The sequence below is a fragment of the Mustela putorius genome, unplaced genomic scaffold (genome assembly GCF_011764305.1).
Source record: "Mustela putorius furo isolate JIRA1106 unplaced genomic scaffold, ASM1176430v1.1 tig00003859_pilon_pilon_pilon, whole genome shotgun sequence".
NCBI lineage: Eukaryota > Metazoa > Chordata > Mammalia > Carnivora > Mustelidae > Mustela > Mustela putorius.
The window spans coordinates 32,303,532-32,322,648 of record NW_025422011.1 but is presented as its reverse complement, the minus strand read 5'-3'; the positions used below and the strand labels follow the sequence as shown (position 1 = coordinate 32,322,648).

General features: G+C 36.3%; 1 protein-coding gene across 3 annotated transcripts in view; it reads right to left on the bottom strand.

The window, feature by feature from the left end:
* The window catches only part of SBF2 (SET binding factor 2), a 468,206-nt gene that overhangs the window by 261,872 nt on the left and 187,217 nt on the right, over window positions 1-19,117 (bottom strand). For all 3 annotated transcript variants that reach the window (XM_004751963.3, XM_004751964.3, XM_045065843.1), the window contains one exon: window positions 4,155-4,292. In XM_004751963.3, coding sequence (XP_004752020.2) covers window positions 4,155-4,292 — 138 coding nt within the window. The remainder of the gene's footprint in view (window positions 1-4,154; window positions 4,293-19,117) is intronic.

Genomic DNA, 19,117 nt, shown 5'->3' with positions numbered 1-19,117 from the left:
CTTTTGATTGGGTGATTTCCACTGTCCTGTCCTCATCTTCTTTCTTCTCCTTCATCTTATCTGCTGTTAAATCCCTTTTGGTATGTTTCAGTGTGGTTATTCTATGCTTTGGCTCTGTGACTTGTATTTGGTACTTTTTTTATGTTTTGTGTTAAACTTCTGACCTTATTTATTCTTCTCCTGTGCTAAGGGACCATCTTTATAATCATTATTTTGAACCTTTTGTCAGGTAAATTTCTTACCTCCATTTCTCCTTTTTTTGAGGTTTTATTCTGTCCTTTCATTTGGAACATATTCCTGTTTCTTCATTTTCCTTGACTTTCATTGTTAGTTTCTATGCATTCCTAATCTTGAAGGAGTGGGCTCTCCTAGGAGGACGAACCTTATCAATTCAATCTTCCATAGTTCTTCGCTATCTCTCAAACCTCTGTGATTGTCAAGCAGACTACCTTATTCTTAGTGCTTCCTGTAGTTGAGGGTGTATCAAGACTTGTCAGTGTGCTAAAGAAAAGGATCTCAGCAACCACATTCTGACTGACTAAAAGCCAGGTCCTGAGGAAGCAGTTTTTAATGTATGCAAATATACGTCTTTCAGTGAAAGACTTGGAGATGGGTATTTCTGTCTGCTGCTTCTGCACTGAGTCCTGGGTGGGGATGGCCAGGTAAGAACTTTCTTTTTTTTGCTTAAGTCCTGTGGGACCTTACAATTTAAGCCTTTCTAGCTACCAGAGCCAACATATTAAAAGGGTGCATTCCTTAGGCAGCAACTGCAAATCTGAAGTGCCAGACATGGGCACAGATCTTTTCAGGGGAAAACTGGTGAAGTGAAGTGGGCCAGAGAGAACACAGAGATGCACCTGTTAGCCTCCCTGGTCTCCCCTGAGGTCCCCAGAGATATGCTAAATTAGAAACCTGACCCTAAGGCAGGAACTTTTAAAGTATACAAATAGGGACAACTGGGTGGCTCAGTTGGTACAGCGCATGTCTTCAGCTCAGGTTATTATCCCAGTGTCCTGCGATCAAGTCCCACCCTGGGCTCCCTGCTCAGCAGGAAGCCTGCTTCTCCCTCTGCCTGCTCTGCCTGCTGCTCCCTCTGCTTGTGTTCTCTCTCTGACAAATAAATAAAATCTTTTTTAAACATTTTTAAATTTGGGTGCCTGGGTGGCTCAGTGGGTTAAGCCGCTGCCTTCGGCTCAGGTCATGATCTCAGGGTCCTGGGATCGAGTCCCGCATCGGGCTCTCTGCTCAGCAGGGAGCCTGCTTCCCTTCCTCTCTCTCTGCCTGCCTCTCTGCCTGCTTGTGATCTCTCTCTGTCAAGTAAATAAATAAAATCTTTAAAAATTTTTTTTTTATTAAAAAAAAAGTATGCAAATGGGACTCTTTCAGGGAAAGACTGGGAGATGGAGAGTTCTGTTCTCTTCATCCTGAGCCCTAGGGAGATAGCCACAGAGAATTTTTGTAAACCTATTAAGAACTCTAGTAGTTTGCTATAGACTGGTGAGTCTCATGGATAGAACCATGTGTCCATGAGACCCACTTGTCTCATGTATGCAAATATAATGTGCATGTGTCCATGAGACCCACGTGTCTCATGGACACTGGCTTTCAAAGTTAGGTGTTTTGGATGCCCATCTCTCAGGTGCAAGTCTTAAACATTATCCAGTTGAGGCTAGATGTTGGGTCCAAATGCCTTACGCATCAGGGAAAAGCTGGAAGTTATAAATTCCTTCCCAAAATCACTGTGCAAGGGGTAAGATTTATGATAAGAGTCTGTTTTAGCCTTCCCTACTCATTTCAGTGTGGGTATTTTTGCGCAGTGTGAGTTGCTCAGCTAGTTTCCGATTTCTTTCAGAAGTAATCATTCAATGGCAGCAGCAGATCTGGTGTGTCTGTGGGAGGAACTGAGTTCAGGAGTTTGCTATATCCCCAATGACAATGGAGGAACCCCCTACATCATCTTAATGTATTACTTTTCTGTCAGTTATTTTGGGGCAAGAGGGGTTGGCTGTGAGGGAGAAAGAAAAAAGAACGTGAAAAATCACGGTTTCATTGGGCAATTCTAGGGAATTGTGAAGAGATACCATCAGCAATAGAGAAATAAGGGGCCCCTGGGTGACTCAGTAGGTTAAGTGTCTGCCTTCGACTCTGGTCATGATCCCAGGGTCCTAGGATCGAGCCTCACTTCAGGCTCCCTGCTCAGCGGAGGGCCTGCTTCTCCCTCTCCCTCTGCCTCTCCCTACCACTCTGCCTACTTGCACTCTCTGTCAAATAAATAAATAAAATCTTAAAAAAAAAAAAAGAATAGAAAAATAAAATATTGCATTTTCAGAACTAACTTAAATTCTGAAGATCAACATAGAAATGAAAGGTCACCTAAAAGAGATAGGCTTTGGCTAGAGAACACTTTTAGACTAAATTGATAAAAAATGGGAATTTGATTATTATTTGTTGGCAACATACACTCAAACACTATCCACAATAGAAATGGCTATTGTCACTGACTTCTAAGTTTTTGTCCCCACTAACAACACAATCTCTAATCTCAAATAGAAACAGTGGGCTATGTTAGTCTAATAGGCATTAATATTAGACATAAAATATTCCTTAGTTTGATTCCACAACCAAAATGCTTCAGATTTTGAAATGGCTTCCCACAAAGATCTGACAACAGAGAGAGAATTTATTGATAATACAGATGATGCATGTTTTGTTCTATGTTAACTTTTAATTTACCACAGTAAATTAATAAACTAGCATGCTGGTTTTAATACATCAGTCTAATGAATGTGAATAATATAAGTCTGTGTCAAGAAAGGTGACATCTTCTCTTGTACTACAAATTCAGATTTCTGCCTCTGGTAACATTCAGATATTGGAGTTTTAATTAGAACAACCCAAACAACAAATGCTTCTTTGTGAGGCCATTTTATTTTATTTTATTTTATTTTTTAAAGATTTTATTTATTTATTTGACAGAGAGAGATCACAAGTAGGCAGAGAGGCAGGCAGAGAGAGAGAGAGGAGGAAGCAGGCTCCCTGCTGAGCAGAGAGCCTGATGCGGGACTCGATCCCAGGACCCTGAGATCATGACCTGAGCTGAAGGCAGCAGCTTAACCCACTGAGCCACCCAGGCACCCTGTGAGGCCATTTTAGAAAGCAAGCCAATCCTTTATTCTGGCGGTGATACTCATTCACCTGTGTGTAGCAGAAAGTACTGCAGATAATGCAGATCAGCTTACTCAATATCCTCCAAACTCTTTCATAGTTTCTTTTTTGCACCATAGAGCTTTGAAAGCAAAACAAACAAACAGATGCATAACAACAACAAAAAATGTTTCTGATTCCTTTCCAGGGGGGTGGGATCTGCATGGACTCTGACTTCCACAAGGAAACAAACCATGTGAGATTTAAAGCAAAAGTCACCAGTGTAAGATTAAACAGGCTGCACATGAGAGGTTAGATTTTTTTAGGGCAACATGTAAAGGTTATATTGTCTAGTATGCAACATCATAAGTGCCAAGTGGTCAAAGGCAGAAAAAGTTACTAAAACAGACCCAAGCTAGGCAATTCCTAGTACCCAAAATTGGTTCCCAGCTCACCCATAATCCATGAAATTAAGTAAGCTGCCCAATACATTGTCATAAATCCTTTTATGCATAAATTAGAGAAAGTAGATTCATCTGTCTGAAACTAAGAGCCCCAACAAATACTCTGAGAAACCAGTATTTTTCATTTCTATGGTTCTAGCCTCTGAATCTCAGTCTTGTCATATTGATACTCCCACTACTAATAATAATGACTTGACATTTAGTTGGGTACTTAAAAAATAATATCGAGCATTGTGATTGGTGATTTATAAACATTCTGATTATACTCTATATTCTATAAAAGATCTCTCAAGAACAGGACTGACAGGGAATAAACCAATTCATGAATATGCTATTCTTGGAAATACTCAGATTATGATCAGTATTTTAAAAGAAAACAATTAAATTTTACTTCTTCCTCTCTTCTCCAACAGCATAGTACCTCAGTCTTTCTAAAGTAACCCAAAGAACTTAAACTTATAGTTCTAACAACAACAACAACAACAAAAATGGCATTTAAAAAAAGATTCCTAAATATTGTTCTTTTGGCTAGAAAAGTTGTTGTACCTGAAGATTGATTTCTGCCTCATAGAAGGTCAGGCACGAGCAGTAATGTCGATCTGAGTCAATATCTGTCAGGACCACCACAAAAAATGTTGGCTGCTTCCTTTCTCTGGACAGCTGCCATCCGCCAGGCTGACAAAACTAAATGGGATAGAAAAAAACTGTCACATTTTAAAGGTATAATGAAAATTTATTACTTATAAATTTTTGTGAAATGTTAAATATCCCTCCATTGTAAAAAAAAAAAAAAATCCAGCTCATATGGTATGTTACCTAAGTCAATATATATGTGTGTGTACAATAGCCAATATATATATCTACTTTATATATATTAAGTACATATTTACAACATAGAACACTTTCTCCAATGCACATAAACATTTTAAGAAAACAGCCTAGATTTTCCACAGATGCCACTCATTCTTAGACACAGATTGGCATATATAGATACAAATCACCATAAATGAAAAACTTTCCCCTCTTTAGAACAGATCATGAAATGAGTTGAAGACAAAGTGCTAAGTATCTATCACTGATGGAAAGGAGAATTATTTAAAAATTGCTTCATTAATCTAAGTCTTCAATTCAATACAATGAAAAAGATATCTTGTTCATTAAAACAGACCATGTTATACGCTATGTAATGTATATCAATGTATTGTAAGGAATAGAAAATATACAATGTATGCTCTTAGGGGAGCATGGGAACATGGCAGTGAACTGCTCTAAGATGCCCCAACAGAACTGGACTAGTAACAGAAAAGTAGTTGAAAAAGTCCCAAATTACTTGGACGTTAAACAACACACTTCTAAATAATACATGGGTCAAAGACAAAATCTCAAAAGAAATTTGAAAAATATCTGAAGGAAAATACAACTTATTAACATTTTTGGGATTCAGCAAAAGCAGCGCTTAAAGAAAATTTATAGCATTGAATGCATATATTAGAAAAGAAGAAAGATCTAAAATCAATAATCTAAGCTTCTATCTTAGAAAGCTAGAAAAAGGAGAGTAAATTAAACCCAAAGTAAGCAGGTAAAAAAATTTTTAAAAATCAGAGCAGAAATCAATAAAATTGAAAACAAAAAATCAACAGAGAAAATCAACAAAACATAGCTGGTTCTTGAAAAAGATCATTAAAATCAACAAGCCTCTAGCCAGTTAACTAAGAAAAAAAAAGATATGAATTACTAATATCAGAGGTTCATATACAAAATATCAAGGTTCATATACAAAAGTTAACTGCCTTCCTATATACCAAGAAATGAACAAGTGTTGTTTGAAATTAAAAATACAGTACCATTTACATTAGAACCTCCCCCAATTAAATAATTAGGTTAAAGTTGACAAAATATATACAAGATTTACATGAGGAAAACTACAAAACTTTAAAGAAAGTAATCAAAGAAGTACTATATAAAAAGAAAGATATTCCATGCTCATGGATAGGAAGACTCAATACTGTCAAGTATCAGTTCTTCCAAACTTGATCTATAGTTCAATGCAATCCCAATCAACATCCCAGCAAGTTATTTTGTGGATAATGACAAACTGATTTTAAAGTTTTAAATCTTTTAAAATCAAAGTTTAAAATTAAAGTTTAAAATCTTTTAAAATCTTTTAAATCTTTTAAAATCTAAAATCAGATTTTAGACCCATTTTTAAAGTTTACAGAGAGGTAAAAGATCTAGAACAGCAAACATAATACTGAAGAAGAAGAAGAATGTCAAAGAATAAAGTCATTATTTGACTTAAAGACTAATATTAAGCTAGAGTAATCAAGACAGTGTAGTATTGGTAAAAGAAGAGACATACAGATTAATCAAATAGAACAGAGACCAGAAATAGTACACCCAAACATAGTCAACTTTGACAAAGAAGTAAAGGCAATGCAGTGGAAAAAAAAGATAGTCTTTTCAAAAAATGATGCTGAAATAACCTGATATTCATATAGAAGAAAATGAATCTAGACACAGATCGAACTTGCACTCTTCATAAAAATTAGCTCAAAGTGGATCACACAACTAAATGTTAAAAGCACAAAACTCTAAAGCTCCCAGAATATAGGAAAAAATTTAGATGACCTTTGGTTTTAGCAATAACCATTTAGATAAAACACTAAATTATTAATAATAGAAGAAATAATTGATAAGCTAGACTTCATTACAATTAAAATTTTTTTGCTGTGTGAAAGATACCATGAACAAATGAGAAGACAGTCGGGGCACCTGGGTGGCTCAGTTGATTAAGTGTCTGCCTTCAGCTCAGGTCATGATCCCAGGGTCCCGGGATCGAGCCCCATGTTGGGCTCTCTGCTCAGCAGGGAGTTTGTTTTTCCCTCTTACTCAACCCCTTTGTGCTCTCCCCCTCTCTCTAATGAATAAATAAAATATATTTTAAAAAAAAAAAAAGCAATCTTGGCTGAACAGCAGCCTGAACATTAAAAAAGAAAACGAAAAAGAAAACCACCCAAGAAAAGACTGGGAAAAGGTCTGCAAAAGACATACTAAATAATGTATAGTCATCCAAAATATATAAAGAATTCTTAAAAGTCAACAATAAAAAAAAGAACAACTCAATTAAGAAATAGGCAAAAGATCTGAACAGATACCTCACTAAAGAAGATACACAGGAGAAAAAAAAAGCATACGATAAGACATTCAACATCCTATGTCATTACAGAATTATAAATTAAAATAACAATGAGTTATTATTACATATCTATTAGAATGGCCAAAATCCAAAATACTGGCAATGCCAAATACTGACAGGATGTAGAACAACAGGAACTCTAATGCATTGCTGGTAGGAAGGCAAAATGGACAACTACTATAGAAGATAGTATGACAGTTTCTTATAAAACTAAGCATATTCTCAGTAGACAATCCAGAAATTGTGTTCCTTGGTATTTACCCAAAAACATGTTCACAAAAGAAAACTTGCACATGGATGTTTATAGCTGCTTTATTCATAACTGCCAAAACATGGAAGCAACCAAGATGTCCTTCAGTAGATGAATGGATAAATAAATTGTGGCACATTTGAGACAATGGAATATTATTTAGTGCTAAAAAGGAGCCATGAAAAGGCATGGAGGATCTTTATATGCATATTAATAAATGAAAGACCTCAATCCAAAAGGGCTACATACATTATGATTCCAATTACATGACATTCTGAAAAATACAAAACTACGGAGACAGCAAAATAATATTAAGGGTTATCTGAAATTGAGGACATTGCAGGGACATGAATAGGCAGAATACAGAGGATTTTCAGGGTATGGAACTTGTATAATACTATATGCACAATATTGTATAATACCATAATACTGTATAATACCATATACATAAAACTGCATAATACTATAATGGTAGATACATGTTATTATACTTTTGTCAAAACCTACAGAATTGTGTAACACCAACAGTGAATGCTAATGTACATTATGGACTTTGGGTGATAATGATGTCAATCAATGTAGGTTCATCAAGTGTAATAAATATACCACTGTAGTTGGGGAGATTGATAATGTGGGAGGCTGTGTGCTTTGAGAGCAGAGAGTATATAGGAACTCTTACTTCTTTCTGTTCCATTTTGCTATGAATCTAAAACTGCTTTTCCTAGTCTCCAGAAATATGAGGGGGGGGAGTAAAGTCAATTTTCAAAAACCTGAATAAAACAAGATATCTTGATTAGCAGTATTGTTCAAGAGATGGAACAAAAACAGAAATGAACTGACCAATACAGTAGCTTTCTGTGCCAGATTACCTTCTGTCACTGCTCAATAACTGTGCCATCTTGAGCATTTTATTTAACTTCTCAGTGTCTCAATTTCCTCATCTGTAAAAGTTAGTCTCTGAGTACATACCTACTAGTACTCTTGGGAAGTCTACATGAGTTAATACATGGAAAGTGCTAAGAATAGCCCCTGGGATAAAATCCAGTGATGTAAACACTACTCCCTTGAATCCAACTTTAGTTTCTGTCATCATATATATAACACTTTCTTTCTCCTTCTGTATCAGTTTCTTCCAAAACCTGCCCCTCCTTTCATTGCCTCATTGCCTCCTTGACTGAGTCTAATGAGACATCGAAAAGGGAGATCTGGATAATTTCCTACATTTGGAGAGAGATATTAATCATGTTCAGAACTTTTCTACCGGCAGAAAAATTCTATCAGGCCAATTTCTATAAGCAAATGTCATAGGAATAAAGAAATAGCATGAAAAGCTTAAAAATATCACTAATTAGTAAATAAGTGAAAACATTTTTTATATTTTTATTTTGAAATAACTATTTTTTTAAAGATTTTATTTATTTATTTATTTGACAGACGGAGATCACAGAGAAGCAGGCAGAGAGAGAGGAGGAAGCAGGATCCCTGCTGAGCAGAGAGGCTGATGCGGGGCTCGATCCCAGGACCCTGGGATCAGGACCTGAGCTGAAGGCAGAGGCTTTAACCCACTGAGCCACCCAGGTGCCCCAAATTAACTATTTTTTTTAAAGATTTTATTTATTTATTTGACAGGCAGAGATCACAAGTAAGCAGAGAGATAGGCAGATAGAGAGGAGGAAGCAGGCTCCCCACTGAACAGAGAGCCCGACACGGGGCTCAATCCCAGGACCCCAGGACCATGACATGAGACGAAGGCAGAGGCTTTAACCCACTGAGCCACCCAGGTGCCCCTATTTTGAAATAACTATTAACAAATATTTATTGGGTACTTGAGTATCAATTGTTCTGAGAACACTTCTCTGTAATTCCCAGTTATCTCCAGCACCCTCCAGACCCAACAATCAAGTTCCTCTCCTGTGTTCCAACACTATTTTTGTACCTTTTTTATTACAGTAAGTAATCTTAATAACAACAACCTTTTCTTCTTATGTATCTCCCTAGAACTTATTGTCTATTCTACTAATTTGGTACAGAAAAGTTGACCTGTCATTTTCTTTATGCGTATATTTCTCAACACTCCACCTATCCAAGTTCTTGTGGCCATGATAAGGATTTTTTATTCTAAACAGAATTAAAGAATGTTTTATTCTGATTCATTGAACAGAATCAAAATGGGTACAGAGATTCAAAGGCATCCCAGTGGTAAAAACTATTTTCATAATAATAATAAAAATTAGTAGTTTCTTTCACTTTGTTGACATTTACATTGATGGTGCTAATGTAATGGCAAGTAAAATTGCCACCACCTTAACAGAAATGAAGGCAGCAATCCCCAAATTATACTTGTAGTCACTGTATTCTTCATAGCTGCACATGTGCTGTTTAAAAAAAAAAGTCAATTTCAGTTTAAAATGTCCTTGATGAAGCAATAGTTTAATTTCATTATTACTCAACCCCTAAGTATACAACTTTTTAAATATTCTGTGTTTCAAATAGTAAGTAGATATAAAGCACTTTTACTTCATATAGAAGTAGGATAGTTGTTCAGAGAAATACTACTCTGTAATTGTTTAAGTTGTAAGCTGAACTAGCTGCATTTCTTTTTTTTTTCCTACCATTTTTTACTGGAAAGAATAAATGACAGACAAATATGCTTATACAGATTTATGTATATGGCAGACATTTTCTCAAAATAATGAAGTGGGCCTGTCATTTTAAGATAAGGATCTGAGATATGCATTACCAATGATAAATGAGCTTTCAAACACAATCATGAATCTCATAGCTTTTATATTTCTGATGAATGTGACAGTAACATTAACTAATGTAGTACTTAAAGTATTATATATTAATATATGTCGATATAGGAAATATCTGTATAACTCATTGATTCCATATTTGCAAAATGACCAATGTATGATGTTACAAAATCATGGATGGATAAAAGACCCATTCAAAGTGCTAGTATACCAAGAGATTTTTTTTTTTTAAGATTTTTATTTATTTATTTGACAGAGAGAGACACAGTGAGAGAGGGAACACAAGCACGTGGAGAGGGAGAGGGAGAAGCAAGCTTCCCCCCGCAGCAGGGAGTCTGACATGGTACTCCATCCCAGGACCCTGGGATCATGACCTGAGTCGAAGGCAGACCCCTAATGAGTGAGCCACCCAGGCATCTGAGATTTTAATGTAACAGTATGAAAATTTCATTGATGTGTTTACAGATGTCACACCGCATCTAATTTTTAAGAAATTACTACTTGTTGAGTTTTGGTATATCATTCAAATAAGAGTTTCCATAATTATCTTAAAAAGCTATTAAAGTACTCCTCCTTTTTTCCAACTACATATTTGTGAGACCTGGACTTTCTTAGTATACTTTAATCAAAACACCATATTGCAAGAGTTTGAATGCAGAAGCAGGTATGAGAATGCAGCTGCCTTTTAGTAAGTCAATATCAATGATATTTACAAAAATATAAAACAATAGCACTCTTTTCCCTATTTTCTACTTTGGAAAGTATAGTTATTTCTTTATAAAAAATACGTTATTTAATATGTAATGGCTTAGCTATTCACTACAGAATACTACATATTTTCACAAAACTTAAATGAAACAATAGGTTTCCAATGAGTATTAAGCTAAATCTCTTTATATTATTTCTAATTTTATCAAATATACTGACTTCTCAATTCCACAGTACCTGCCACAGAGCAGAGTTCACAAATAACTTTTATAACCAATCACTTAAATGAACAAATACTTTGCTGCTTAAACCAGAAAAAGCAACTCTTATTATGCCTTGTCTCAAATATTTATATATACACAAAATAAAAATATTATAGAATAACCAAAAATGTCCAAGCTATTATTGTGATTAATTTGAATAATCACGCAAAAGTGAAATATTATAAAAGATTCTTTGGAGAAGAGTCACCCTGAATATTTCCAAGACCTTCATCCACATCTAAAAATTTACAACTCACTGAGACATATTTTACTGTGAACTTTAAAAAATTAATGGGGACGCCTGGGTGGCTCAGTCATTAAGTGTGTTCCTTTGGCTCAGATCATGAATCTAGGGTCCTGACTGAGCACCCCATCGGCTCCCTACTCAGTGGGAAACCAGCTTCTCCCTCTTCTACTGCCCCACCTTGTACTCCGTCTCTAGCTGTCTCTCTCTCTCTCTCATTCTGACAAATAAATAAATAAAATCTTAAAAAAAATTTTTTTAAATGTCTCTTTTAAAAAGTGTCTCTTTTGGGTCGCCTGGGTGGCTCAGTTGGTTAAGCCGCTGCCTTCGGCTCAGGTCATGATCCCAGGGTCCTAGGATCAAGTCCTGCATCCGGCTTCTTGCTCAGCAGGGAGCCTGCCTGTCTCTCTGCCTCTGCCTACTGCCCTGCCTGCTTGTGTTCTCTCTCTCTCTCTCTCTCTCTCTGACAAATAAATAAATAAATAAAATCTTTTAAAAAATAAAAATAAAAAGTGTCTCTTTTTAAAAAATGAAGCCTGTAGGAAGATTTATTCTTCTAACAGAAAATAATAAATATAAAACATCCAAAAGGAAAATATGCAAGTTTGGGTAGTTAAGATCTCCTTAGTTATTTAAATGGCCTCACTGTTTACATTATAAAGGGAATTCTGTTAAATTTTGATAAGAAAAAAAGTATTAGAAATAAAACTTCTGGGAAATTCCAAAGATCGCTTTTCAGATTTAATAAGTACTTCAAAACTAAGCTTAATGTGACCACAGTTAGGATAGTAATGATGAGTCACGGCAGGCCTGTCAGATATATTTTACGAAATTTTGCAGGATGCAGTCAAGATAGTCAACTACGTACTGGTTATACATGAGATCTCTTATATTACACATTAAATTACAGCAATAAGGGAATTATTTTACATTATGCATTTAAATAGGGGCACCTGGATGGCTCAGTCAGTTAAGCATCTGACTCCTGATTTCAGCTCAGGTCATTATCTCAGGGCTTTAAGATGGAGCCCTGTTTTGGGCTCTAAGCTGGGCATGGAGCCTGCTTTTACGATTCTCTCTCTCCCTCTCCCGCTGTCCTCTCCCCCCTTGAAAAAAATTCCTTATAGTTCACAGGAAATTTCAACTGAATTAAATATTCAAATGAAATGAATATGCAAACAGTCAGAAAATAAACAGTAGCTCACACAATTGAGTTTATAAAAATGTTTTTTCAAAGGATATCAAATTTCAAGAATTTTAAAGGATTTTCAAGGTTTCAATTTTCAAAGGAAAATTTAAACTTCCAGTTAAAATGTCTACTTTCCAAATTCACTATATCATATGATATATTTCAAAAATGAAATTACATTTCATTTTCTATTCATATATTTATATATGAATATATATATTGAATATATAATGAATTCATTATATTCATATATTTATATTCGTTTTATGAATTTTAAAGGATTTTCAAGGTTTCAATTTTCCTTTTTTTTTTTTTTAAGACTTTATTTATTCATTTGACAGAGAGAGAGATCACCAGTAGGCAGAGAGGCAGGCAGAGAGAAGGGGAAGCAGGCTCTCGGCTGAGCAGAGAGCCCGACTCGGAGCTTGATCCCAGGACCCTGACTGGGATCATGACCTGAGCCGAAGGCAGAGGCTTTAATCCACTGAACCACCCAGATGCTCCAGTTAAAATGTCTACTTTCCAAATTCACTGTATCATACGATTAAGTAATAACAGAATTGGGGGTATCAAAGATGATCCCACTTTTTGTTTTTAAGATTTTATTTATTTATTGGACAGAGAGATCACAAGTAGGCAGAGAGGCAGGCAGAGAGAGAGGTGGAAACAGACTCCCCACTAAGCAGAGAGCCGGATATGGGGCTCGATCCCAGCACCTTGGGATCATGACCTGAGCCGAAGGCAGAGGCTTAACCCACTGAGCCACCCAGGCGCCCCTGATCCCACTTTTTTTTTCTTTTTAAGATTTTATTTATTTATTTGACAGAGAGAAATCACAGGTAAGCAAAGAGGCAGGCAGAGAGAGGAGGAAGCAGGCTTCTCGCGGAGCAGAGAGCCCGATGCGGGGCTCGATTCCAGGACCCTGGGATCATGACCTGAGCCGAAAGCAGAGGCTTTAACCCACTGAGCCACCCAGGTGCCCCCCCGATCCCACTTTTAATAAGAAGTATTCCTTGGGGCACCTGGGTGGCTCAGTCGTTAAGCATCTGCCATCAGCTCAGGTCCTGATCCCAGGGTCCTGGAATTGAGCCCTGCATCAGGCTTCCTGCTCAACAGAAAGCCTGATTCTCCCTCGCGCACTCCCTCTGCTTACATTTCCTCTCTTGCTGTGTCTCTGCCAAATAAATCTTAAAAATTAAAAAAAAAAAAAAAAGTATTCCTCATAGGATTTGGGTTAAAATATAATAATGCTAACTGGTTCACACACTTCAAATCCTAACTGAAAGTGTGCTAAGGAAGTCATAAACAATGAGGGAGTGGACACTACAATTCTTGAACCTGAGCTCAAGTCACATTTCTGATAGGAATGTGAGAAAATGTTTAGACAGCTGGAAACAGAATAGTCACTACAAGATAGTAAGCAAAATGATAAGCATTAAACAAACAGGATAAAATCAGGATTTTGCTCTCCCCAGTGTCTTTACTGACAAACAAGAAAAAAAAAATGCTATCACAGGTGCAAATCCCAAACTGTTTAGAACTGACTGTCATAACTGGCCATCATTTTGCCCTTCTTTATTAAGTCACTGAGGAAACACATCTATTTAGAGTGATATCATCAATGAAAATACTATATAAGTTGACAATATTGTTTTCACACATAAATGAGTATATTTGCAACGGCTTATGTTTTTGACTATTCCCTTTCACCTGACCCTCATCATTACACAGAGATCGTGCTCATACAAATTTTACAACATATCTGGGAATAGTCAATATGGGGATTCCTTTTTGGGATGTTATCTTTGTTCAGCTCCAATTTCCTTTAAGACTTTAGCATACTCTGGAAACAAATCATACCTCAACGCTGCAAGGTCAGACAGGCATTGCTGGATTCCACACATTAATGCAAACTTTGCTTACTTGCTTATCTAATTGCCCAAATGTGTGGAAATAGCCCATCTATCTGCAAACAAAAGGTAAGTGCCAATAATTCCTCATATTTGTTAAACACTATACATAATTGTATCCCATAAGACTCATCTTATGAATGATGAAACCAAAGCTATTAAATGTTAAGGTCATATATAGCTAGACTGCAACAAAGGCAGGATTAGAATTCAAGTTTCGGTACCTTTACGAACTGTGTCTTCTCACTGCTGAATTATCATTAAAAACCACCTAATCGGTATTATTTTATGTTTATATAAATTCACAGTAGAAAACTGAGGAAAATAATGAAAATGAACTAAGTTCTTTAATATGCAAACTTTTGCTTGCAACCATTTATCTCTCGATTTTTTAAAAATAAATTATGAGTCCTGTTTTTATCTTCTGGAGCATGTAGACACCATCATATACATATATACTAGTACCATAACTTAGCTAATCCTCTACTGTTGGTTGCTTCAGGTGTTGGCAATTTTTTCTTAATAACTAATGTTAGGATATGCATGGTATTATATAAATTTTTCCAGGCATGTTTTATTGTTTTTTTAGGGAAGGAGAATTGATTTTGTAAATCATAACCAAAATGGCACAAAAATGTTTAATTATCCTTGAATTCCTTTTTAAAGGTTAAGCAACCCCAGAGTTATTTTGTTGTACTGATTTCTTTTATAAAGAGGGTAGAAAAGAAGTGATAATAAAGAAATGTTATAATGAACTATATCCTGACCAAAGAAGGACTGTTTGAGAAATAAAATAACAGAAACTTTAGGAAACTGACCTCTGCTACCAAGCCAACACACGGAAGCATCAGGTGTATATTCAATCCTTTGGATGGATTATATTTTGAGAGTTCAGAGAAAACACCATAGTCGTAAGACTTTGGATGAGAAAGTAACTTAAGAGCTGGGAAACTCTCTAAATGTTTTGTTGCCTTAAAATAATGGTTATCACATATATGTGCCTAATTTTACTGGGCAACTTTTTATGATATATACTTTCAGAAAGATGATCCAAAGCAATTTGCTTCAAATGAAGCTTAATTTAAAATAGGTCACTTCCGGGGCACCTGGGTGGCTCAGTGGGTGAAGCCGCTGCCTTCGGCTCGGGTCATGATTTCAGGGTCCTGGGATGGAGTCCCATATCGGGCTCTCTGCTCAGCAGAGAGGGAGCCTGCTTCCCTCTCTCTCTCTGCCTGCCTCTCTACCTACTTGTGATCTCTCTCTGTCAAATAAATAAATAAAATCTTTAAAAATAAATAAATAAAATAAAATAGGTCACTTCTACTGCTTCTAGTAAAAATTTACATTCAGGGGTGCCTTCGGCTCGGGTCATGATCTCGGGGTCCTGGGATCGAGTCCCTCATCGGGCTCTCTGCTTGGTGGGGAGCCTTCCCCCTCTCTCTCTGACTGCCTGTCTGCCTACTTGTGCTCTCTCTCTGTGTCAAATAAATAAAATCTTTAAAAAAAAAAATTACATTCAGATGTTTTATTACTACTACACAACATTACGTTGTCCTCAACAGTGTAATAAAACTTTCAGTCTGTATAAAATAAGATTGTCTGCTTGCAGAATCCAAACAAACTGATTTAACATTGCTGGAATTAAGAGTTTAGTTATAGGGAGCCTGGGTGGCTTAGTCGTTAAGTGTCTGCCTTTGGCTCAGGTCATGATCCCAGGGTCCTGGGATGGAGTCCTGCATTCCTGGCTCAGCGGGAAGCCTGCTTCTCCCACTCCCCTTGCTTGTGTTCTCTCTCTCTCTCTCTCTCTCTGTTAAATAAATAAATAAACTCTTAAAAAAAAAAAAGAGTTTAGGTATACAGGCAGACATAAGAAGACATAATCAATAGCTTTCTTTTATAGCAGCAATAAATAATTAAAAATACAGAGCCTATTCATAATTAAGATTATGAATTAATGTGTTATCAAAACCACAGGTTGAGCTAACCTGTTATCAAAACCACAGGTTGAGCTAACCTAACCTCTCAAGTTTTAAATATTTTGGCAAATCATTCTCATAAAGAGTCCTACACAATGCTTTAAATATAAAAATTTCAAGAAGCAAGCTCCAAAGAGAAAAATGAACATTCAGAATTGATTCTTTCAAGTTTTGAAAAAATACAACCACATGATTTACCAATTTAAAACAATTTTAAGATGAAAAGCACAAAAGAAATGTTATTAATGACTTCTGGTTAAGCAGCACAGCAGATGAAACAAATGTGTTTACTTCTGAAAACCCTCTAAAATTGTAATAAAAAAATACAAATGGGGCACCTGGATGGCTCAGTTGTTAAGTGTCTGCCTTTGGCTCAGGTCATGATCCCAGGGTCCTGGGATCAAGCCCCGTGTCAGGCTCCTTGCTTGGTGGGGAACCTACTTCTCCCTCCTACTCCCCCTGCTTGTGTTCCCTCTCTCGCTCTCTGTCAAATTAATAAAATCTTAAAAAAAAAAAAAAAAAGGACAGCAAAATAATGTGAAAGGAGATAACAGGTATAAGATGTTAACAAGAATTCAGAAGCTGGAAAACTGGTTTACACTACAAATTCCTGGAAAAAATAATGAATGGGAGGTACTAGGTGCATATGAATGTCACCAAATACTGAGGCAAAACCAAAACAAACAAAAAAGGAACTCCATGACCTTAAAGACAATGTAAGGAGATGCAGAAAATTTCAAACACAGGAAAACGAAAAAGGGATCAAAACATTAAGAAGAGGAGTTCATATATCAGAGAACATTTACAAAGCAAGAGGAATATACATCCCAGTCGATGTCCAAAAGGGACAAACAAATGGAAAAAGAGAGGGAAAGAAATTAGATCACTGCAGGAGTTCTAATTATTAGGTAATAGGAAATTCAAAAAGAATACATCCAAAGGAAAAATTTACAACCCCCCTCCCCCAAAAATACAACCCTCTCCCCCACCAAAAGGCCCAGATTCTTGGGAAAGAACTACATTTCCATATGCCTAGCATAACTAAGTAATTTTTTAAAACCGTTAATCTTAGCAGATCATCACAAAGTTTCAATAAATGAAAGGCAAAGAAAAGATCCTAAAGGGAAACCAATAAGTAAAAGTGAAAAAAAATGGATTTGTGTATTTTACAATAGATCAAAGATCAAAATAGTAACAGAAACCCATAATATAATTAATCAAATTAATAGATATAACCAGAAAATAAAATCAACTCCAGAATTTAAAACATAGGACATAATTCAAAATAACATACATTCTTTTTTTTTTTTAAGATTTTATTTATTTATTTGACAGAGAGAGCTCACAAGTAGATGGAGAGGCAGACAGACAGACAGAGAGAGAGAGAGAGAGAAGCAGGCCCCCTGCTGAGCAGAGAGCCCAATGCGGGACTCGATCCCAGGACCCTGAGATCATGACCTGAGCTGAAGGCAGCGGCTTAACCCACTGAGCCACCCAGGCACCCAATAACATCCATTCTTAAATAAATTATATAATGAGTTCCATTATCATTGATATCATTTACTAGACACATTAGCTGAAGCAGTATACAGAAGAAAGAAATTAAAAAACAATGGAAGGTAAAATTATTATTTCCCAATGACAAGACTGTATAACCTGGAAAAATGAAGAGGGCCAACTAAAAAACCACTATGACAATAACAATTCAATAAGGTAATTGAATATAAAATTAATAGAGACAGAGGACTCTCATTGTCGGACAAGATTTACCATGCAGACTGAAATACCTTAAAAAGTTGGACAAAATATATGAAATAATGGTTTGCGAGACTCTGAATATAAGGCAATGAAGGACAAAGATCCTTGAAAGGAGGAAACAACATGAGCCCTACTACTGGCCCTGTTCTATGTCTTGAGAGAGTTTAGAGTCAATGGTGTAGGGAGGAGGAAATGAAAGTAGAGCTGACAGGACTCTCTAGATAAGGAGACAGAGCAGAGACTCTTCAGAGATCAAACACCATAGAGGAGAGAGCCACACAGAGAAAAAAGGTGGGTGATCTGCAGAGTTACTCCTGAGAAGTCAGCAGGACACTGATCAGTGCATGTGTGTAAAGAAATCACCTGAGGCTGGCAGGAGAGCCATCTACAAAGTTTAGGAAAAACAGTGGCCATTGCTTAAGCATGGCTGGGAGAAGTGCCCATTCCCATTATCCAGACTGGAAAAATGCATAATTCTCATGAGCTTGGAAAGAGTACACAGAAAAGTCTTGCCCCAGTAGTGGAAATAATTAGTTCTAAACTGGATCTGCTTAGAACTCACATAACAAATCATAAAAGCAGGACCTAAAAAGATCAAACTGTTTATAAGTAACTTAACTGCATCTCAGGAGCTCAAGAGGATTTAAAGGAATACAAAATATCCACCATCCAACAAGATAAAAGTCATGATGTCCCATATCCTATTAAACATTAAGAAGTATGCAAAGAGATAGGGAACAAAACCCCGTAAGGAGAATAATCAAACAAAACTGGCCTGGAACTGACAGAGACACTAGAATGAGCAGAAAAGACACAGAGTTATTGTAACTGATTCTCATATGTTAAAAAAGTTAAATGGAGACATGGAAAATCTAAAAGAATCAAACTTCTAAAGAGGAAAACTACAATTTTTTGAGAAAAAAACACAAAGTAGGATTCATAACATATTAAATGTCACAGAAGGAAAGAACAGTAAACGTGATTTGACATTAATAAAAAAATCTTAAGTGAAATATAGAGAGACTCCTGGCTGGTTCAGTTGGAAGAGCATGAAACTCTTGATCTCAAGGTCATGAGTTTTAGCCCCATGGTGGGAATAGATAGATAGATAGATGAGAGAAAGAAAGAAAGAAAAGAGAAAGAAAGAAAGAGAGGTAGGGAGGGACAGAGGGAAGAAGGGAGGAAGGAAAGGAAGGAGAAAAAAGAATTCTTCAAAATGAAATGAACATCAGTGAGCTCTGGGACAACTTCAAGCAGCC